Source organism: Cherax quadricarinatus, chromosome 37 (genome assembly GCF_038502225.1).
Source record: "Cherax quadricarinatus isolate ZL_2023a chromosome 37, ASM3850222v1, whole genome shotgun sequence".
Classification (NCBI taxonomy): domain Eukaryota; kingdom Metazoa; phylum Arthropoda; class Malacostraca; order Decapoda; family Parastacidae; genus Cherax; species Cherax quadricarinatus.
In genome coordinates this window covers 14,621,077-14,646,008 of record NC_091328.1, presented here as the reverse complement: position 1 = coordinate 14,646,008, position 24,932 = coordinate 14,621,077, and the positions used below count along the sequence as shown (strand labels likewise).

The window sequence follows — 24,932 nt, the reverse complement described above, 5'->3', positions numbered from 1 at the left end:
AACTATTTTTGCTAATTAATCTTTTTTTGTAATCATTATTACTTACTAAAATTTTATTAAACACCATATTTACTACCAGTCAATTTTACTTTTGTACATTAATCATTATTTTATACTTTTCATAACATTTTGTTGCCAAATTTTCAAGTTTGTATATTCAACTCCAACCTTTATATTATCCTTTGTACCTGTGTACCTGTCTACCATCTTACTATCATATTATAACCCAGTCATTGCCATTGTTATGTTTTACTTATTATTCTTTTGGTACTTTAATTTGTGAATTTTATTTTGTCAATTTAAATCTAGTTATACTCTTGTTCTTGTTAACAACCTATATCAGACCCTAGTGCAATTGCAAGTACCATTTTAATTTGTATTTTTATATTATAAGTTTATACCTAGTTGTACTTTAGCTCACTCTACCTCAGTACTTAGACAACACCTAAACTAACTATACCTAGTTGTACTTTAGCTCATTCTAGCACAACACATAGACAATATCAATTTCATTATGTTTATTAGTGACTATTCTCTATATGATCAAAGTGCTTTAGCGGTATACTTATCCAAACCTCCCACCACTACAGAAATCAGTATTAGAACTCGCCACATAATACAGGACATAAACAACCACTATTTAAACCTAAAAGATGAATGATCACGTTGACCCTGATCTAAACCTCCATAATCTAGCACACAGTCAAAACTATCCTGATCACTGCTCAAAGTCTATCAGTTCTTAACCCGTAAACGGTCCAAACGTATATATACGTTTTTTCAACATTTGAAAGTATGTAAAAAAAGTAGATCTTCTTTTTGTTTTTTTACATTTGAAAATGTGTAAAAAAAACTTGGATCTACTTTTTTTTTTTTGTTATATTTGAAAATATGTTAAAAAAACGTATCTCTACTTTTGTAGCACTACACATGTGAACGTAGATCTGCTTGGACCGTTTACGGGTTAACTACAACATCAGGTCCTTAAGCAAACACTATGATGACCTCTTGGCACTCCTTGAGTCACTAAAGACACCCTTCTCCTGCATTATTCTTACTGAGACCTGGCTTAAGCAGGACACAATTGATATCTACCCACTACCAGGATACACAGCAATCCACAACTGCAGACCATACCAAGCTGGGGGTGGTACTGCAATCTATTACTCTAACCAACTATCTTGTATTAGCACTAATTGCTTTAGTGATGAATATGGGGAATACATTTTTGCTAATTTTACTGTAAAAAACCTCAAGATGCCTATAACAATTGGTGCCATATACTGGATACCCCACACAAATATCCCAAACTTCAGTGAGAATCTAAAGTCATTAATAACAAACAGACAAATGAACAAGCACCACCTTCTCTTAGCTGGAGACCAATATCAACCTTGGCCTACCAGATGATCAGACTGTAACTGATTTCATCAACAATATGAACAACACACTTCTCATACCAACAATAACTAAACCAACCAGGCTGACTGAGACAAGCACAACCATAATGGACCACATATGGACCAATATACTAGCCCCCCTTAAATCAGAGATAATCACAGACAGCACTACAGACCACTACCCAACCTTCCTCTTAACAAACATTAGTAAGCCACCACTCGAATACAACAAAGTTTCATTTAGACTCCATGACGAAGCCTCAATAAGGAATTTCACAGCAGACCTAGTGACTGTTGACTGGCCTACAGAATTCTCCAATCCTAATGGTATTGACGATTGGACAGACATTTTTCTTAACAAAATACTTAGACTATACAACAAACATTGTCCTATAAAAACAAAACAGATCACGAATAAACGGCTTGGTTGCCCATGGCTAACCAGCAGCATTCTGAAATCCATTGATAAGAAACACCAGTATGAAAAGCAATATAGACAGGGCTTAATATACAAAGATATTTTTAAACAATATTCAACAGTTCTCACCAAATTAATAAAGAAAGCCAAACAACTGTACTACTCCAGCAGATTCACTGACACAAGAGGAGATATAAAAAAGACCTGGAAAACACTTTCATAGATTCTGGGGACCCACAAACTGAAAAAAAACAAGAATATTGTTCTAACTAAACCTCATGAAACACCACTGCATCCCACTGATACAGCTAACAAGATAAACAACTTCTTCTCAAACATAGGATCTAATCTCGCCAGTAAAATCCCACGCACCAATGCCCGTGCCGAGGACTACCTAGATAGGAATTTCCCAAATTCCTTCTATCTTGTACCAACTGAGCCCACGGAAGTCACCGCGATCATAAAGTCACTTAAAAATAGCTCAGGGAATCTGTCTCACGTCCCACCATTATTGTACAAGCGAGCGGCCCACGTCCTTTTGCATGCTATAACATTACTTTTTAACAAGTCACTAGAAACTAGCACTTTCCCAACACTACTCAAGTCAGCAAGGGTTACACCAATACATAAAGGTGGTGACCCTACAGACGTAAACAACTATAGGCCAATATCAAACTTACCATTGCTATCCAAAATCTTCGAGAAACTCGTGCACAGGAGACTATATTCATTTATAACGTCACAAAACATACTCAACCCCTGCCAATTTGGATTCAGGAAAAATAAAAGCACTAATGATGCAATTATAAAAATGCTAGACCTGCTTTACAAAGCATTGGAAAATAAGGAATATCCGCTAGGAATTTTTATTGATCTAAGAAAAGCGTTTGACACAGTAGACCACGGCATCCTACTCCACAAACTTGACCACTATGGTATAAGAGGCCATGCGCTTGCATATTTTAAATCCTACCTTTCTAATAGGTATCAGTATGTCACCATTAAAGACACAGCCTCATCAATACGGCCACTTGATACTGGAGTTCCGCAGGGAAGTGCCCTTGGACCCCTGCTCTTCCTCATTTACATCAATGATCTTCCAAACATATCCCAACACCTGAAACCCATTCTCTTTGCTGACGACACGACTTATGTCATCTCCCACCCTACTTTTGCCACCCTCAACACCATTGTTAACGAGGAGCTGCTCAAAATGTCGACTTGGATGACAGCCAATAAACTTACACTTAATACTGGCAAAACCTACTATATTATGTTTGGTAGCAGAGCAGGTGTTGCACAACTTAACATTAAGATTGACAACACTCTAATTGCCAGACATAATGAGGGCAAATTCCTTGGCCTATACCTCGACAACAACCTAAATTTCAGCACCCATATCCAACACATAACAAAAAAAGTATCCAAAATGGTGGGGATCCTCTCCAAGATACGATACTATGTACAGCAGACTGCCCTTCTCACACTATACCATTCACTTATATATCCATACCTCACCTATGCTATCTGTGCTTGGGGTTCAACTGCAGCAACACACCTAAAACAAATAATAACCCAACAAAAAGCCACAGTAAGATTAATCACTAAATCCCATCCCTGGCAACACCCTCCCCCACTCTTCATAGATCTAAACTTACTCCCTGTTCAGAACACCCACACTTACTACTGTGCAATCTATATCTACAAGACCTTAAATTCCAATATTAACCTTGACCTAAAATGCTTTCTTGATAGTTGTGTCAGGATCCACAGGGATAACACCAGACACAAACATATCGATGACATTCTCCATGTTCGACTAAACCTTTATGAAAATTCATTGTATTTCAAAGGACCTAAAATCTGGAACACCCTACCTGAAAACTCTAGAACTGCAGACACATTCATCACTTTCAAAACTACAGTTAGAAAACATCTTATCTCCCTGATCCACCCCGACAACTAACTACATGATAACCACCTATGATACTCAAATATAGACACCTTGTATTGTGCCAAAACAAAAGCATTCACATTGCTAAACTCACAAATTATGATGTAGTCACTTAGCCTTAATACTATAATCTGTAAGGATTTAATGTTAAGAATTAATCTAATTTTGCTGGAAATGCCTAGCCATGCTAGGTGTCCTAATGGCCCCCTCTGTAATTAGTATTTTATAACATGTAAACCACAAAATACCCAAAACCTGTAAACCCCACATTATAACCATTATAGAGAATAAACTTGAATTGAATTGAATTGAATAAGTGGGTGCAGGTTGGGGATTGATTGATTTCCTCCTGTGGACTGAGGTAGATCTTGTTGTGTTGTGTGTCTGGTTGGAACTTACTGACTTGGGTGTGGGAGCGGTGGAGGAGCGAGGTGTGGAGTGGGTGGAGGGGGGAGTGGGGTGTGTGGGGAGGTTGTGGGTGGCAGTGGAGGAAGGGGGGCACGGAGTCTCGGGGGGTGGCATGGTTGTTTGGGGGGGAATCTTGGGTGGGTTGGGGGGAAGGGGGTGGATGGGGGATGAGGGGGGAGGGGGAGTGTCTAGTGGAGCTGGGGAGAGGAGGGATGATGAGTTGGGGTAGGCTGTTTGCTGCGAGGATGGCATTGAGGGCTGTTGGGAAGTCTTGCTGGTATATCTGATTTATTGCTATGGCTGAGTGTACAGCTGTAATGATTTTGCAGGTAAGAGTGAGATCAGGTGTATATGCTAGTCCTTGTGAGTTGAGGTTGGGTGTGCTGGTTGTGGGTTGAGGTGTGTTCTGGGTGTGCTGTGGGGTTGGTTGGGTCCAGGGGAGTGGGGTTGCCCAGGCGTTGGGGGTGGAGGGGGTTGCTCGAGGGGGTGGGGAGGGAGAGTGGGGTGAGGGTTTGGCAGGGAAGGAGGTGCGGCGTGGGTGGCAGCATGGCCCACTGCTGGTGCCTCACGCCCGGCACCACCACTACCACCACCATGCATATTTTTCATCACAATTGCAACACTATCATCTTCATTTTCACTCTCTGTTCCTGTTGTACAGTTGCGGGATGTACTCCTAGATGTACTCCTTCCCCTTGGAATAGCATATGGCACACTACCAGAGCGCATATTTTTTTTATTATCACACCGGCCGATTCCCACCAAGGCAGGGTGGCCCAAAAAAGAAAAACTTTCACCATCATTCACTCCATCACTGTCTTGCCAGAAGGGTGCTTTACACTACAGTTTTTAAACTGCAACATTAACACCCCTCCTTCAGAGTGCAGGCACTGTACTTCCCATCTCCAGGACTCAAGTCCGGCCTGCCGGTTTCCCTGAATCCCTTCATAAATGTTACTTTGCTCACACTCCAACAGCACGTCAAGTATTAAAAACCATTTGTCTCCATTCACTCCTATCAAACACGCTCACGCATGCCTGCTGGAAGTCCAAGCCCCTCGCACACAAAACCTCCTTTACCCCCTCCCTCCAACCCTTCCTAGGCCGACCCCTACCCCGCCTTCCTTCCACTACAGACTGATACACTCTTGAAGTCATTCTGTTTCTCTCCATTCTCTCTACATGTCCGAACCACCTCAACAACCCTTCCTCAGCCCTCTGGACAACAGTTTTGGTAATCCCGCACCTCCTCCTAACTTCCAAACTACGAATTCTCTGCATTATATTCACACCACACATTGCCCTCAGACATGACATCTCCACTGCCTCCAGCCTTCTCCTCGCTGCAACATTCATCACCCACGCTTCACACCCATATAAGAGCGTTGGTAAAACTATACTCTCATACATTCCCCTCTTTGCCTCCAAGGACAAAGTTCTTTGTCTCCACAGACTCCTAAGTGCACCACTCACTCTTTTTCCCTCATCAATTCTATGATTCACCTCATCTTTCATAGACCCATCCGCTGACACGTCCACTCCCAAATATCTGAATACGTTCACCTCCTCCATACTCTCTCCCTCCAATCTGATATTCAATCTTTCATCACCTAATCTTTTTGTTATCCTCATAACCTTACTCTTTCCTGTATTCACCTTTAATTTTCTTCTTTTGCACACCCTACCAAATTCATCCACCAATCTCTGCAACTTCTCTTCAGAATCCCCCAAGAGCACAGTGTCATCAGCAAAGAGCAGCTGTGACAACTCCCACTTTGTGTGTGATTCTTTATCTTTTAACTCCACGCCTCTTGCCAAGACCCTCGCATTTACTTCTCTTACAACCCCATCTATAAATATATTAAACAACCACGGTGACATCACACATCCTTGTCTAAGGCCTACTTTTACTGGGAAAAAATTTCCTTCTTTCCTACATACTCTAACTTGAGCCTCACTATCCTCGTAAAAACTCTTCACTGCTTTCAGTAACCTACCTCCTACACCATACACTTGCAACATCTGCCACATTGCCCCCCTATCCACCCTGTCATACGCCTTTTCCAAATCCATAAATGCCACAAAGACCTCTTTAGCCTTATCTAAATACTGTTCACTTATATGTTTCACTGTAAACACCTGGTCCACACACCCCCTACCTTTCCTAAAGCCTCCTTGTTCATCTGCTATCCTATTCTCCGTCTTACTCTTAATTCTTTCAATTATAACTCTACCATACACTTTACCAGGTACACTCAACAGACTTATCCCCCTATAATTTTTGCACTCTCTTTTATCCCCTTTGCCTTTATACAAAGGAACTATGCATGCTCTCTGCCAATCCCTAGGTACCTTACCCTCTTCCATACATTTATTAAATAATTGCACCAACCACTCCAAAACTATATCCCCACCTGCTTTTAACATTTCTATCTTTATCCCATCAATCCCGGCTGCCTTACCCCCTTTCATTTTACCTACTGCCTCACGAACTTCCCCCACACTCACAACTGGCTCTTCCTCACTCCTACAAGATGCTATTCCTCCTTGCCCTATACACGAAATCACAGCTTCCCTATCTTCATCAACATTTAACAATTCCTCAAAATATTCCTTCCATCTTCCCAATACCTCTAACTCTCCATTTAATAACTCTCCTCTCCTATTTTTAACTGACAAATCCATTTGTTCTCTAGGCTTTCTTAACTTGTTAATCTCACTCCAAAACTTTTTCTTATTTTCAACAAAATTTGTTGATAACATCTCACCCACTCTCTCATTTGCTCTCTTTTTACATTGCTTCACCACTCTCTTAACTTCTCTCTTTTTCTCCATATACTCTTCCCTCCTTGCATCACTTCTACTTTGTAAAAACTTCTCATATGCTAACTTTTTCTCCCTTACTACTCTCTTTACATCATCATTCCACCAATCGCTCCTCTTCCCTCCTGCACCCACTTTCCTGTAACCACAAACTTCTGCTGAACACTCTAACACTACATTTTTAAACCTACCCCATACCTCTTCGACCCCATTGCCTATGCTCTCATTAGCCCATCTATCCTCCAATAGCTGTTTATATCTTACCCTAACTGCCTCCTCTTTTAGTTTATAAACCTTCACCTCTCTCTTCCCTGATGCTTCTATTCTCCTTGTATCCCATCTACCTTTTACTCTCAGTGTAGCTACAACTAGAAAGTGATCTGATATATCTGTGGCCCCTCTATAAACATGTACATCCTGAAGTCTACTCAACAGTCTTTTATCTACCAATACATAATCCAACAAACTACTGTCATTTCGCCCTACATCATATCGTGTATACTTATTTATCCTCTTTTTCTTAAAATATGTATTACCTATAACTAAACCCCTTTCTATACAAAGTTCAATCAAAGGGCTCCCATTATCATTTACACCTGGCACCCCAAACTTACCTACCACACCCTCTCTAAAAGTTTCTCCTACTTTAGCATTCAAGTCCCCTACCACAATTACTCTCTCACTTGGTTCAAAGGCTCCTATACATTCACTTAACATCTCCCAAAATCTCTCTCTCTCCTCTGCATTCCTCTCTTCTCCAGGTGCATACACGCTTATTATGACCCACTTCTCGCATCCAACCTTTACTTTAATCCACATAATTCTTGAATTTACACATTCATATTCTCTTTTCTCCTTCCATAACTGATCATTTAACATTACTGCTACCCCTTCCTTTGCTCTAACTCTCTCAGATACTCCAGATTTAATCCCATTTATTTCCCCCCACTGAAACTCTCCTACCCCCTTCAGCTTTGTTTCGCTTAGGGCCAGGACATCCAAATTCTTTTCATTCATAACATCAGCAATCATCTGTTTCTTGTCATCCGCACTACATCCACGCACATTTAAGCAACCCAGTTTTATAAAGTTTTTCTTCTTCTCTTTTTTAGTAATTGTATACAGGAGAAGGGGTTACTAGCCCATTGCTCCCGGCATTTTAGTCGCCTCATACGACACGCATGGCTTACGGAGGAAAGATTCTTTTCCACTTCCCCATGGACAATAGAAGAAATAAAAAAGAACAAGAGCTATTTAGAAAAAGGAGAAAAACCTAGATGTATGTATATATATATATATGCATGTGCGTGTCTGTGAAGTGTGACCAAAGTGTAAGTAGGAGTAGCAAGATATCCCTGTTATCTTAGCGTGTTTATGAGACAGAAAAAGAAACCAGCAATCCTACCATCATGCAAAACAGTTACAGGTTTTTGTTTCACAGTCATCTGGCAGGACGGTAGTACTTCCCTGGGTGGTTGCTGTCTACCAACCTACTACCTACACAGATATCGTTGTATATACTGACGCTTCACTGGGGAATACTGCACTTCACTATCACTACTGGAACTAGTTTGAAGAGCTTGTAGGTTCATAATCACTATCACTATCATCACAAATGCTCACATCTGAGTCTGGGATTTGGGAAAATAGGAGTTTCCTCTTTGATTCTGGTACAACTGAACGTGAACAAGACGGCCCAGCACCAGAGGTGGAAGGCTGAGGGCCGTCTGGGTTTTCCTCACTATTACCAATATTATGGTCATTAGTTTCGGTCAGAACCTCACCAGAACCTTGAAACTCATCTTCACTGTCACTTCCATCTGTATTAGAACTGTCACTGGGGAACAAAAGTGTCCCAATTTGCCGAGGAGTGAAGATCTTCTTACTGCGAGGCATGGTGGATATTGTGTACTAAGATGGCATTCCCACAATGCACCACTGGGTCCCAGATTTTTTTTCTACTGCGCACACCCACCACACAGACCCATTCTCTCACATCTAGGCCTACCAGCCTTTTCCCACGAGATTTGACGGCGCTAGAATTTATGCGTACTATTATGTCAAAAACCCCTGTGTGTAAGCCGTACTAGTACGTCCGAAACCCCGAAAGGGTTAATCCAAGAACTGTCTGAGTTTTTTTCTCTCATTATGCACTGCATGCTGCAGGATTTTTTTTATACTGTGCACACTGACCACACAGACCCATTCTCTCACATGTGGGAGTACCAGCTTTCTCCTGCTTGATTTGAAGCCGCTAGAATTTTTGAGTATATGTATGTCAAACACATTGGCTCGTAAGACATATATAGTATATGACCAAAACAGTCAAAGGGTTAAAGGGCAAAAAAAGGGGTACCTTGGTGGTGAAGGCTTTGATCATAGGAACTGGAGTTTCTCTTCCCTTCCTTAGATCAAACCTGATTGCCTTCCATTACCCATACTTCCATTACCCATACTCCACAAACATAATACAGTGGACCCTTGGGTAACAGCATTAATCTGTTTCAGAGAGCTTGCCTTTAGCCAATTTTGCCGTTAGCCGAATTAATTTTCCCCATAAGAAATAGCGGAAATCCAGTTAATCCATTCCAGACACCCGAAAGTAATAAACAAAATAATTTTTTTTTACATGAAATATACATTTCCCTACACAGAAAACAATGAGACATGCACAATAAACAATACTGAAATGACGCTTACCTTTATTGAGGACTTATTGGTGAGTGATGAGACGGGAGGAGGGAAGAGGATGGAGGTGTATTATTGTTTGGAAGGGGAATCCCCTTCCATAAAGACTTCAGGTAATAAGTTCTTTTCTGGGGTTACCTCCTTTCTTTGTTTTTTAATGCCACTAGGACCAGCTTGAGAGTCACTGGACCCCTGTTGCACAAAATATCTGTCCAGAGAGCTCTGTTTCTGGCGTCTCTTTAAGATTTCCCTAAAATGGGACACAAGAGTGTCATTGTACATGTTGCCAATATGGCTTGCAACAGTTGTGTCAGGATAATGTTCATCCATAAATGCTTGCACCTTTGTCCACATTGTACAAATGTCCTTAATCTTTGACGAAGGCAACTTCCTCCGTCTCTCTTCCTACTCCTCTGAAGCAAATTCCTGAGCTGTGAACTGTTGCTGTTGCACCTGAAGCTCTTGCAGCTCTGCAGTGGTTAGCTCTTCATCGTCGTCCTCCACCAACTCTTCCACATCCTCGCCACTAACCTCCTCAGTGCCACAGTAGATTCCACAACTGGCATAGGCTCCTCAGGGTTAGCCTCAAACCCTTGTACACATTCTGGCCACAATTTTCTCCAAGCAGAGTTCAAAGTCCTGGAAGTCACTCCCAAGCCTTACCTATAAGATGAACATCAAAATGGTATACAATACCGACAGGTTGTTAGGTAAGACACATATGCAACAGTTAGACATCTTTATTCCGAAACGTTTCGCCTACACAGTAGGCTTCTTCAGTCGAATACAGAAAGTAGGCAGGAACAGTAGAGATGTGAAGACGATGTAATCAGTCCATCACCCTTAAAGTCGTAGAATTTGAGGTTGTCAGTCCCTCGGCCTGGAGAAGTTCAGTTCCATAGTCAGGAACTGACTATGGAACTGAACTTCTCCAGGCCGAGGGACTGACAACCTCAAATTCTACGACTTTAAGGGTGATGGACTGATTACATCGTCTTCACATCTCTACTGTTCCTGCCTACTTTCTGTATTCAACTGAAGAAGCCTACTGTGTAGGCGAAACGTTTCGGAATAAAGATGTCTAACTGTTGCATATGTGTCTTACCTTACCTATAAGGTTTATGCAACTGAGGATACTGAAGTGATCTTTCCAGAACTCTCTTAGGATCAATTCAGTATCAGAGGTCACTTCAAAGCACTTTTGAAAAACTGCTTTGGTGTACAGTTTTTTGAAGTTTGAAATGACCTGCTGGTCCATGGGCTGGAGGAGAGGAGTGGTGTTAGGAGGCAAAAACTTCACTTTGATGAAGCTGAACTCCCCCCACAAATTGCTCTTGCAAGTCGTGAGGATGAGCAGGAGCATTGTTCATTACCAGGAGGCACTTGAGTGACAGTTTATTTTCCAGGAGGTATTTTTTCACACTAGGGCCAAACACGTCATAGAACCAGTCGAGGAAAATGTCCCTAGTGACCCATGCCTTACTGTTTGCTCTCCACATCACACACAATTTAGTCTTGACGACATTGTTTTTCTTGAACAATCTGGGAGTTTCAGAGTGATACACAAGTATAGGCTTCACTTTGCAATCCCCACTAGCATTACTACAAAACATGAGAGTTAGCCTGTGTTTCATAGGCTTGTGTCCTGGGAGTACCTTTTCCTCCTAAGCAATGTAGGTCCTGTTTGGCATTTTCTTCCAAAACAGGCCTGTTTTGTCACAATTGAATACTTGTTAGGGTTTTAATTTTTCAGCCTCTATGCACCCCTTAAAGTCCTGTACATACTTTTCAGCCACTTTTTTGTCAGAACTGGCAGCCTCACCATGCCTTATCACACTGTGTATGCCACTACGATTCTTAATTTTCTCAAACCAACCTTTGCTGGCCTTAAATTCACTAACATCAGCACTAGTTTCAGGCATTTTCTTAATTAGATCATCATGCAACTGCCTTGCCTTTTCAGATATTATTGACTGAGAAACACTATCTCCTGATGCATAATTGTTTCTCGTTGATCCACACCAACAACAGTCTCTCCACGTCTTTGAGTATTTGTGATCTCTGTTTTGTAAGCATACTTGCACCTTATGCAACAACAGCTTCCTTGATTGCCTTTTTGTTGGCCAAGATAGTAGTGATGGTTGAATGGGGTTTGTTTTATAACCTGGCCAACTCAGAGACACGCACTCCACTTTCGTACTTTGCGATTATCTCTTTCTTCACTTTGATAGTATTTCTCACCCTTTTTACCACAGGGTTGACACTAGAAGCTTTCTTTGGGCCCATGTTGGCTTATTTAGCAGTTACAAGCACTAAAAAAATGGAATAATACAAAATGTATCGCATGTACGCGTGGAATCGTCCGCACTGGCTTGTAAACAATGGCACACGAGCTGTACTGGAAAGGATGGGTGGCTCAGGCCGTGCGGACACATTCGGGATGAATGCCCTTAACCGAGTTCTTGGGCATTAGCCGAGCCAATATTTTGACACAAAAACACGCCGCTATCTGATTTTGGCATTAGCCGATGCCGCCATTACCCGAAGGTCCACTGTAATACAGGTACCATCCGACTTACGACTGAGCTTGGTTCCAAGCACCCGGTTGCAAGTCAAAATAGACGTAGGTCGAACCTTACTACTGAATATCAACATAACATTTTTTAATGACTTTATTTTATTGTTTTATTTTTGTATTTCATTTTTTACTTTACTTTTTATGCTGTTAGTACTGTATTTTATACTGTAAGGTTTAGGATAAACACTGTGTACAACATAAACAGTTGTTTATTTCCCAGAAATTTGGCATACAAAACACGGTCGTAAGTTGAGTGGTCGTATGTTGAGCAGGTCGTAAGTTGGATGGTAGTTGTAATATATTCTGAGTGCAGGTCCTTCCTCTTTTATATGACCATAAGTGCAGGGCATTAAGGTGCTTCCAGATGTCTTATCTACTAAAAAAAAATACTTTTTTTTTATGCCAAATGAAGCAAGTTTCATTTAAACCTTGGCACATTATTAACTATAATACACTGTATACAGCCTCTCCTCACTTAACAACAGAGTTCCATTCCTAAGACCGCACCGTTAAACAAATTCATCGCCAAGTAAGGAGCATACTTAATGATAGTGAGTTTGTGTCAGCCATCTTTGATATTGTTTTAATGTCACCTTTGCACCATTTATAATACTTCTGGTATATTTTTAAATGTTTATGCAGTAGTGTACTGTACAGTGGTACCTTGGGATACAAACAGCTCCAAACTCGAACAATTATGTAAGTGTATTTATGTAAGTGCTTTTGTAAGTGTATTTTTGGGGGTCTGAAATGGATTAATGTGATTTACATCATTCCTTATGGGAACAGATTTGTTCAGTATCAGCACTCGAACAGCCTTCTGGAACAAAAAAAAAAAAATCGCATCCCAAGGTAGCACTGTACGTATATTGAAATAAACAGAATAGAGGAAATCTGCTCTAATATACATTATTTAGGTATGAATAATGGTCAGAGAGCCCGTCGTAAGTCTGAGGCGTCAGTAAACGAGTACATCGTTAAGTAAGGAGAGGCTGTATTACTGTAGTCATGACCCACATGTTTCTTGCAGCTTAATAAGGCTAAAAAAAAAAAAAAAATTAACATACCAGGCATTTCCTACCAAGGTAGGGGTGACCCGAAAAAGAAGATATGAAAGTTTTTCTTTTTACATTTAGTTATTTATACAAAAGTGGTTACTATTCCATTGCTCCCCATGTTTTAGTCTCCTCTTATGACACCCATATCTTATGGAGGAAGGATTCTTCTCTTCCCCATGGAAAAGAATATTTAAAAAATAGAGAAAGATCAGTACTGTAATATATTCCGAGAACTACACACAAACTTTACAGGATTACCAAAAAGAAGTGTTGGATCAGCGGCCACAAGGAGTGAATATTGTCTTGGACAACCTGAGTGGAGTAGACTTTACCAAAAGTCAGGAGCTTCTGGAACCTCTTGGTAAGGTATGTATTTATTTATTTGTAAGAACCTGTGGTATTTACATTATTATTTCCCTCATAGGGGGGTCATACAGTGCCTGGGGGGGAATGGGAGACAATCAAGTTTGGTTCAAGGAAGAGATCAGGTCCAGTTTCTTGGATCGAAAGTACCTCACTGGTATCAGTGAACCTCCCTTAAAGGGTCGATATTTGTTATTACCTATATGTACATACTGCATGCAGAATATACTACAGTATGCATATTTATGAGAAAATGCTAAACCCATACAAGTCATACATCATCTGGGGAATAGGAGGCAATCATGTTTGATCCGTTGCTCAGCGGTGAGAGGAGCGACTCTCATTGCTCAGGTCCAGGGAATAAACCCTGGACTTTAATATAAAGAAAATTTTAATGGTAGGTAGTAGGTTGGTAGAGAGCAACCACCTTCCTACCAAGTGAGTGTAAAACGAAAGCCTGTAATTGTTTTACATGATGGTAGGATTGCTGTTGTCTTTTGTCTGTCTCATAAATATGCAAGATTACAGGTACATCTTGTTACTTCTACTTACACTTAGGTCACACTACACATACATGTATACGTTTATTTATACACACTCATATGAGTTTTCTTTGATTTTATCTTAATAGTTTTTGTTCTTATTATTTTTCCTTTTATATCCATGGGGAAGAGGAATAAGAATCTTTCCTCCGTAAACGATGCGTGTTGTAAAAGTCAACTAAAATGCCGGGAACAATGGGCTAGTAACCCCTTTTCCTGTAATGATTACTAAAAAGAATAAGAAGAAGAAAATTGTCAAAGTGGGATGTCTGAATGTGCATGGATATTGTGCAAATGACAAGAAAGAGATGATTGTGGATGTTATGAATGAGAAGAAACTGGATGTCCTGGCTTTAAGTGAAACAAAGCTGAAGGGAATAGGAGAGTTTCAGTGGAGAGAAATAAATGGGATTAGGTCAGGGGTTTCAAATAGAGTTAGAGCTAAAGAAGGAGTAGCAATAATGTTGAAGGATAAGCTATGGCAGGAAAAGAGGGACTATAAATGTATTCAAGGATTATGTGGAGTAAAATAAAGGTTGGATGTGAAAAGTGGGTTATAGTAAGCATATATGCACCTGGAGAAGAGAGAAGTGTAGAGGAGAGAGAGAGAGATTTTGGAAAATGTTGTATGAATGCGTGGGGAGTTTTGAACCAAGTGTGAGAGTACTTATGGTTGGGATTTCAATGCTAAAGTGGGTAAAAATGTTGTGGAGGGAAGTAGTAGGTAAATTCCGGGTGCCAGGGGTAAATGAAAATGGGGAACCTTTAACTGAGCTGTGTGTAGAAAGAGGTTTGGTAATAAGTAATGCATATTTTATGAAAAGGAGGATAAATAAATAGGTAGTAGGTTGGTAGACAGCAACCACCCAGGGAAGTACTACCGTCCTGCCAGATGACTGTTAAACAAAAACCTGTAACTGTTTTGCATGATGGTAGGATTGCTGGTTTTCTTTTTCTGTCTCATAAACACGCTAAGATAACAGGGATATCTTGCTACTCCTACTTACACTTTGGTCACACTTCACAGACACGCACATGGATATATATATATACATACATCTAGGTTTTCCTCCTTTTTCTAAATAGCTCTTGTTCTTTTTTATTTCTTCTATTGTCCATGGGGAAGTGGAAAAGAATCTTTCCTCCGTAAGCCATGCGTGTCGTATGAGGCGACTAAAATGCCGGGAGCAATGGGCTAGTAACCCCTTCTCCTGTATACAATTACTAAAAAAGAGAAGAAGAAAAACTTTATAAAACTGGGTTGCTTAAATGTGCGTGGATGTAGTGCGGATGACAAGAAACAGATGATTGCTGATGTTATGAATGAAAAGAAGTTGGATGTCCTGGCCCTAAGCGAAACAAAGCTGAAGGGGGTAGGAGAGTTTCAGTGGGGGGAAATAAATGGGATTAAATCTGGAGTATCTGAGAGAGTTAGAGCAAAGGAAGGGGTAGCAGTAATGTTAAATGATCAGTTATGGAAGGAGAAAAGAGAATATGAATGTGTAAATTCAAGAATTATGTGGATTAAAGTAAAGGTTGGATGCGAGAAGTGGGTCATAATAAGCGTGTATGCACCTGGAGAAGAGAGGAATGCAGAGGAGAGAGAGAGATTTTGGGAGATGTTAAGTGAATGTATAGGAGCCTTTGAAACAAGTGAGAGAGTAATTGTGGTAGGGGACTTGAATGCTAAAGTAGGAGAAACTTTTAGAGAGGGTGTGGTAGGTAAGTTTGGGGTGCCAGGTGTAAATGATAATGGGAGCCCTTTGATTGAACTTTGTATAGAAAGGGGTTTAGTTATAGGTAATACATATTTTAAGAAAAAGAGGATAAATAAGTATACACGATATGATGTAGGGCGAAATGACAGTAGTTTGTTGGATTATGTATTGGTAGATAAAAGACTGTTGAGTAGACTTCAGGATGTACATGTTTATAGAGGGGCCACAGATATATCAGATCACTTTCTAGTTGTAGATATACTGAGAGTAAAAGGTAGATGGGATACAAGGAGAATAGAAGCATCAGGGAAGAGAGAGGTGAAGGTTTATAAACTAAAAGAGGAGGCAGTTAGGGTAAGATATAAACAGCTATTGGAGGATAGATGGGCTAATGAGAGCATAGGCAATGGGGTCGAAGAGGTATGGGGTAGGTTTAAAAATGTAGTGTTAGAGTGTTCAGCAGAAGTTTGTGGTTACAGGAAAGTGGGTGCAGGAGGGAAGAGGAGCGATTGGTGGAATGATGATGTAAAGAGAGTAGTAAGGGAGAAAAAGTTAGCATATGAGAAGTTTTTACAAAGTAGAAGTGATGCAAGGAGGGAAGAGTATATGGAGAAAAAGAGAGAAGTTAAGAGAGTGGTGAAGCAATGTAAAAAGAGAGCAAATGAGAGAGTGGGTGAGATGTTATCAACAAATTTTGTTGAAAATAAGAAAAAGTTTTGGAGTGAGATTAACAAGTTAAGAAAGCCTAGAGAACAAATGGATTTGTCAGTTAAAAATAGGAGAGGAGAGTTATTAAATGGAGAGTTAGAGGTATTGGGAAGATGGAGGGAATATTTTGAGGAATTGTTAAATGTTGATGAAGATAGGGAAGCTGTGATTTCGTGTATAGGGCAAGGAGGAATAACATCTTGTAGGAGTGAGGAAGAGCCAGTTGTGAGTGTGGGGGAAGTTCGTGAGGCAGTAGGTAAAATGAAAGGGGGCAAGGCAGCCGGGATTGATGGGATAAAGATAGAAATGTTAAAAGCAGGTGGGGATATAGTTTTGGAGTGGTTGGTGCAATTATTTAATAAATGTATGGAAGAGGGTAAGGTACCTAGGGATTGGCAGAGAGCGTGCATAGTTCCTTTGTATAAAGGCAAAGGGGATAAAAGAGAGTGCAAAAATTATAGGGGGATAAGTCTGTTGAGTGTACCTGGTAAAGTGTATGGTAGAGTTATAATTGAAAGAATTAAGAGTAAGACGGAGAATAGGATAGCAGATGAACAAGGAGGCTTTAGGAAAGGTAGGGGGTGTGTGGACCAGGTGTTTACAGTGAAACATATAAGTGAACAGTATTTAGATAAGGCTAAAGAGGTCTTTGTGGCATTTATGGATTTGGAAAAGGCGTATGACAGGGTGGATAGGGGGGCAATGTGGCAGATGTTGCAAGTGTATGGTGTAGGAGGTAGGTTACTGAAAGCAGTGAAGAGTTTTTACGAGGATAGTGAGGCTCAAGTTAGAGTATGTAGGAAAGAGGGAAATTTTTTCCCAGTAAAAGTAGGCCTTAGACAAGGATGTGTGATGTCACCGTGGTTGTTTAATATATTTATAGATGGGGTTGTAAGAGAAGTAAATGCGAGGGTCTTGGCAAGAGGCGTGGAGTTAAAAGATAAAGAATCACACACAAAGTGGGAGTTGTCACAGCTGCTCTTTGCTGATGACACTGTGCTCTTGGGAGATTCTGAAGAGAAGTTGCAGAGATTGGTGGATGAATTTGGTAGGGTGTGCAAAAGAAGAAAATTAAAGGTGAATACAGGAAAGAGTAAGGTTATGAGGATAACAAAAAGATTAGGTGATGAAAGATTGAATATCAGATTGGAGGGAGAGAGTATGGAGGAGGTGAACGTATTCAGATATTTGGGAGTGGACGTGTCAGCGGATGGGTCTATGAAAGATGAGGTGAATCATAGAATTGATGAGGGAAAAAGAGTGAGTGGTGCACTTAGGAGTCTGTGGAGACAAAGAACTTTGTCCTTGGAGGCAAAGAGGGGAATGTATGAGAGTATAGTTTTACCAACGCTCTTATATGGGTGTGAAGCGTGGGTGATGAATGTTGCAGCGAGGAGAAGGCTGGAGGCAGTGGAGATGTCGTGTCTGAGGGCAATGTGTGGTGTGAATATAATGCAGAGAATTCGTAGTTTGGAAGTTAGGAGGAGGTGCGGGATTACCAAAACTGTTGTCCAGAGGGCTGAGGAAGGGTTGTTGAGGTGGTTCGGACATGTAGAGAGAATGGAGCGAAACAGAATGACTTCAAGAGTGTGTCAGTCTGTAGTGGAAGGAAGGCGGGGTAGGGGTCGGCCTAGGAAGGGTTGGAGGGAGGGGGTAAAGGAGGTTTTGTGTGCGAGGGGCTTGGACTTCCAGCAGGCATGTGTGAGCGTGTTTGATAGGAGTGAATGGAGACAAATTGTTTTTAATACTTGACGTGCTGTTGGAGTGTGAGCAAAGTAACATTTATGAAGGGATTCAGGGAAACCGGCAGGCCGGACTTGAGTCCTGGAGATGGGAAGTACAGTGCCTGCACTCTGAAGGAGGGGTGTTAATGTTGCAGTTTAAAAACTGTAGTGTAAAGCACCCTTCTGGCAAGACAGTGATGGAGTGAATGATGGTGAAAGTTTTTCTTTTTCGGGCCACCCTGCCTTGGTGGGAATCGGCCAGTGTGATAATAAATAAAAATAAAAAACAAGGTATGATATAGCATGTAATGAAAGTAGTTTGTTAGATTATGTATTGGTAGATAAAAGGTTGATGGGTAGGCTCCAGGATGTACGTGTTTATAGAGGGGCAACTGATATATTGGATCATTATTTAGTTGTAGCTACAGTTAGAGTAAGAGGTAGATGGGACAAGACGAAAATGGCAACAACAAGTAAGAGAGAGGTGAAAGTGTATAAACTAAGGGAGGAGGAAGTTCTGGTGAGATATAAGCAACTATTGGCAGAAAGGTGGGCTAGTGCAAGTATGAGTAGTGGGGGGGGGGGGGGGGGGGGTTGAAGAGAGTTGGAATAGTTTTAAAAATGCAGTATTAGAATGTGGGGTAGAAGTTTGTGGTTATAAGAGGGTGGGTGCAGGAGGAAAGAGGAGTGATTGGTGGAATGATGAAGTAAAGGGTGTGATAAAAGAGAGGTTTTTACAAAGCAGAAGTGTTATAAGAAGGGCAGAGTATATGCAGAGTAAAAGGTGAAGAAAGTGCTAAGAGAGTGCAAAAGGAGAACAGATGATAGAGTGGGAGAGGCACTGTCAAGAAATTTTAATGAAAATAAGAAAAAAATTTGGAGTGAGTTAAACAAGTTAATAATGCCTAGGGAACAAATAGTTTTGTCAGTTAAAAACAAAGTAGGGGAGTTAGTAGATTGGGAGATGGAGGTATTGGGTAGATGGTGGGAATATTTTGAGGGACTTTTAAATGTCGACGAAGAAAGGGAGGCGGCAATTTCATGCATTGGCCAGGGAGGTATACCATCTTTTAGTAGTGAAGAAGAACAGGATGTGAGTGTGGGGGAGGTGTGTGAGGCATTACGTAGAATGAAGGGGGTAAAGCAGACGGAACTGATGGGATCATGACAGAAATGTTAAAAGCAGGGGGGGGGGGGATATAGTGTTAGAGTGGTTGGTAATTTTGTTTATTAAATGTATGAAAGAGGGAAAGGTACCTAGGGATTGGCAGAGAGCATGTATAGTTCCTTTATATAAAGGGAAGGGGAACAAAAGAGATTGTAAAAATTATAGAGGAATTAGTTTACTGAGTATACCAAGAAAAGTGTACGGTAGGGTTATTATTGAAAGTATTAGAGGTAAGACAGAATGTAGGATTGCAGATGAGCAAGGAGGTTTCAGAGTGGGTAGGGGATGTGTAGATCAAGTGTTTACATTGAAGCATATATGTGAACAGTATTTAGATAAAGGTAGGGAAGTTTTTATTTCATTTATGGAATTAGAAAAGGAATATGATAGAGTGGATAGGAGAGCAATGTGGCAGATGTTGCGAGTATATGGAATAGGTGGTAAGTTACTAAATGCTGTAAAGAGTTTTTATGAGGATAGTGAGGCTCAGGTTAGGGTGTGTAGAGAGAGACTACTTCCTGGTAAAAGTAAGCCTTAGACAGGAATGTGTAATGTCACCATGGTTGTTTAATATATTTTTAGATGGGGTTGTAAAAGAAGTAAATGCTAGGGTGTTCGGGAGAGGGGTGGGATTAAATTATGGGGACTCAAATACAAAATGGGAATTGACACAGTTACTTTTTGCTGATGATACTGTGCTTATGGGAGATTCTAAAGAAAAATTGCAAAGGTTAGTGGACATGTTTGGGAGAGTGTGTAAAGGTAGAAAGTTGAAACTGAACATAGAAAAGAGTAAGGTGATGAGGGTATCAAATGATTTAGATAAAGAAAAATTGGATATCAAATTGGAGAGAAGGAGTATGGAAGAAGTGAATGTTTTCAGATATTTGGGAGTTGACGTGTCAGCGGATGGATTTATGAGGGATGAGGTTAATCATAGAATTGATGAAGGAAAAAGGGTGAGTGGTGCATTGAGGTATATGTGGAGACAAAGAACGTTATCTATGGAGGCCAAGAAGGGAATGTATGAAAGTATGGTGGTACCAACACTCTTATATGGGTGTGAAGCTTGGGTTGTAAATACTCCAGCGAGGAGACGGTTGGAGGCAGTGGAGATGTCCTGTCTAAGGGCAATGTGTGGTGTAAATATTATGCAGAAAATTCGGAGTGTGGAAATTAGGAGAGGGTGTGTAGTTAATAAAAGTATTAGAGGGCTGAAGAGGGGTTGTTGAGGTGGTTTGGCCATTTAGAGAGAATGGATCAAATAGAATGACATGGAGAATGTATAAATCTGTAGGGGAAGGAAGGCAGGGTAGGGGTCGTCTTCAAAAAGTTTGGAGGGAGGGGGTAAAGGAAGTTTTGTGGGTGAGGGGCTTGGACTTCCAGCAAGCGTGCGTGAGCGTGTTAGATAGGAGTGAATGGCGACGAATGGTATTTGGGACCTGACGAGCTGTTGGAGTGTGAGCAGGGTGATATTTAGTGAAGGGATTCAGGGAAACCGGTTATTTTTATATAGCCGGATTTGAGTCCTGGAAATGAGAAGTACAATGCCTGCACTCTAAAGGAGGGGTTTGGGATATTGGCAGTTTGGAGGGATATGTTGTGTATCTTCATACATATATGCTTCTAATCTGTTGTATTCTGAGCTCCTCTGCAAAAACAGTGATTATGTGTGAGTGAAGTGAAAGTCGTGAATGATGATGAAAGTATTTTCTTTTTGGGGATTTTCTTTCTTTTTGGGTCACCCTGCCTCTGTGGGAGACGGCTGACTTGTTAAAAAAAAAAAAAAAATTCAGTGCCAGAACATTTGCGTCTCAGAGATAAAAATTCTTTACCGATGTACAGATTGTTAATTTTTTACAGCTTAAAAGGTTTTGATAATGGTGTTAATGCAATAGGTAAAATTATATAAGAGGGGTGAATTGACCCAAGGTAGGGAAGACTAAGTTCACTTCCTTGGATCATGAACCCCCTATAGGTAGACAATGGCAAAAGCTGACATATTTCACCCAAGACTGGGCTGTATCAAGTACCTACTTAAAAACCAGCAAATACACTGCCTGAATTGTTATCTACTAATGTATGTATATATGCATGCACATGGCAATGGGTCCTTAGAGAGGGAGCAGATATGCTGTGTGTGCCACTAACCACAATTTTCAACAAATCCCTTGAAACTGGGCAACTACCTGAGGTATGGAAGGCAGCAAATGTAGCTTCCATTTTTAAAAAGAGAGACAGAAAAGAGGCACTAAACTATAGACCTGTGTCACTGATGTGCATAATATGCAAAGTCATAGAGAAGATTATCAGGAGGAGAGTGGTGGAGCACCTGAAACGGAACAAGAGTATAAACGCCAACCAGCACGGATTTATGGAAGGAAAATCCTGTGTCACAAACCTTCTGGAGTTTTATGACAAAGTAACAGAAGTAAGACATGAGAGAGAGGGGGTGGGTTGATTGCATCTTCTTGGACTGCAAGAAGGCCTTTGACACAGTTCCTCACAAGAGATTAGTGCAGGAGCTAGAGGATCAGGCGCGTATAACAGGAAGGGCACTGCAATGGATCAGAGAACACCTGACAGGGAGGTAATAACGAGTCATGGTATGTGATGAAGTATCACAGTGGGCACCTGTGACAAGCGGGGTCCCACAGGGGTCGGTCCTAGGATCAGTGCTATTTTTGGTATATGTGAATGACATGATGGAAGGGTTAGACTCAGGAGTGTCCCTGTTTGCAGATGATGTGAAGTTAATGAAGATAATTAAATCAGATGAGGATCAGGCAGGACTTTTGAGAGACCTGGACAGACTGGACACCTGGTCCAGCAACTGGCTTCTTGAATTTAACCCTGCCAAATGCAAAGTCATGAAGATCAGGGAAGGGCACAGAAGACCGCAGATGGAGTATAGGCTAGGTGGCCAAAGACTGCAAACCTCGCTCAAGGAGAAAGATCTTGGGGTGAGTATAACACCAAGCACGTCTCTGTAAGCACACATCAACCAGATAACTGCTTCAGCATATGGGCGCCTGGGAAACCTGAGAACAACGTTCCGATACCTTAGTAAGGAATCATTCAAGATACTGTACACTGTGTACGTCAGGCCCATACTGGAGTATGCAGCACCTGTTTGGAACCTGCACTTGATCAAGCATATCAAGAAAGTAGAGAAAGCACAGAGGTTTGCAACAAGGTTAGTTCCAGAGCTAAGGGGAATGTCCTATGAAGAAAGGTTGAGGGAAATTGGCCTGACGACACTGGAGGACAGGAGGGTTAGGGGAGACAATGATAACGACATACAAAATACTGTGTAGAATAGACAAGGTGGACAGAGACAGGATGTTCCAGAGAGGGGACACAGAAACAAGGGGTCACAATTGGAAGTTGAAGACCCAGATGAGTCACAGGGATGTTAGGAAGCATTTCTTCAGTCATAGAGTAGTCAGGAAGTGGAATAGCCTAGCAAGTGAGGTAGTGGAGGCAGGAACCATACATAGCTTTAAGATGATGTATGATAAAGCTCATGGAGCAGGGAGAGAGAGGACCTAGTAGCACTCGGTGAAGAGGTGGGGCCAGGAGCTGAGTCTCAACCCCTGCAACCACAATTAGGTGAATTAGGTAAGTACATTTCTCTCTCTCTCTCTTTTTTATCAAGGTTAGGTTAAGGATTCCTAACTTTATTTACAAGCTAGGAGGTTTTACCTACATCAGCTCATTTAAAAGCCTTTTTTATTGTTTTTAGAAATACAAATAAGGAACAGGATGAATTTGGAGCCATCTGTGGGCCAGCAATTTCATTTGATCAACTGACTTTCTTTTGATGATATCATTGTGCTGTACAAACATGTTCCAGACTCGAGTCATTCTAGGAATAAATGATCTCAGATGTAGCGATGTTCTAGAGAAATGTATAGTCAGAGTGAAGTTAATGCTTGCTGCCTGTCTTATGTGGAAACTCACATCTCACTGTCCTCGGAGTACAGCCAAGTGTGGTACTTGTACAATATTGGCCTTGCACATAACAGTAAGGCTGCCTGCATCCCTCCGGTGTTGAAGGCTCTGCTGAAATGACAGATCTATCCAGGCTGAGTCCAGGGAAGAGATGAGGTTTTCTACTCCGTTCCCTACTCTGTCAAGAAGTCGCAGATGAGATAAGGGGCAGGCAATCCAAGAAAGTGGAGCATTCTTGGGGTGTGAGTGTACTTGTGCTTCATACAGAATCTTGCAGCCTCTACTGTCGAGCAGATGCAATATACGTTGAAGTGATGTAAGCTTCCTGGCCACCTTGTTTGCAAGATTTACAACTTAGTTCTTCATGGTCAGTTTGGAGTTGAGTTTAACCCCAAGGATATCGACTTCATTCCCAGGTACCTACACTCTCCCATTTGTACTTACTACTGCTCTGGCATTACCATCATAGTGCACTACTGCTCCATTATTGCCATCACAGTGCCTAGAGACCATTATCATTTGTTTTCTCAGGAGCAAATGTTACCTGTCATTTGCTTTCTTATGCAGATAAATGGTTTCACTATTTCAAGATACACTGAGGGTAAATTTCTAGGTTTTCTCCTTGACTTTAATCTTAAATTTCATACCCACATCCAACATATATCCAAGAAAATTTCCAAATCAGTAGGCATTCTTTCCAAAATATGATACTATGTACCCCCTATACCACTCTTTAATATATCCCTACCTTACCTATGGTATTTGTGCCTGGGGATCAACCACAGCCAGCCACCTTAAACCTTTAATAACCCAACAAAAAGCTGCTGTGTTGATGATTACCAGCTTCTGTGCTAGACAGCACACTGCACCACTATTCAGAAACCTGAACTTGCTAAATATATGAGACATACTCTCATATTATTGTGCCTACTACATATACAGAACATTAAACTCCAATATAAACCCTCCACTTAAACTTCTCCTTGATAGCTACAACAAAATGCATAGTCACAATACAAGGCATAAAGCACTCTTCGACAATCCTAGTGTCAGTCTCACACTCTGCAAAAATGCAATGCACATAAAGGCCCGAAGATATGGAACTCACTTCCTAAACTGGTAAAGGATCCCCTGACTACTTATAAATTTAGGACGTTGTTTAAAAATCATCTCATCTCTCAATACTAACCAAACCAACCAAAACAACTTTTAATCAGTTATTATATTATGTGATCTCTAGTCTATTAAGCAATTGCCAATCCATGAAATATTACTGCTTGAACCATTAATTGTAATATTGTTTTTATGTGCAACTTCAAGATTATTCTTATAAAACTCCACCTTGACTACCTCACATTAGTATTAAGATTAAATAAATTTTAATAAAGTTAACCACTATTATCTTGTCTAGATTTAAGTAGTTATTAT

General features: G+C 40.9%; 1 protein-coding gene across 1 annotated transcript in view; it reads left to right on the top strand.

The window, feature by feature from the left end:
* The window catches only part of LOC128703015 (synaptic vesicle membrane protein VAT-1 homolog), a 113,084-nt gene that overhangs the window by 72,940 nt on the left and 15,212 nt on the right, over positions 1-24,932 (top strand). Inside the window, exon 5 of the mRNA XM_053797566.2 lies at positions 13,580-13,693. Within this exon, the coding sequence (XP_053653541.2) occupies positions 13,580-13,693 (114 nt within the window). The remainder of the gene's footprint in view (positions 1-13,579; positions 13,694-24,932) is intronic.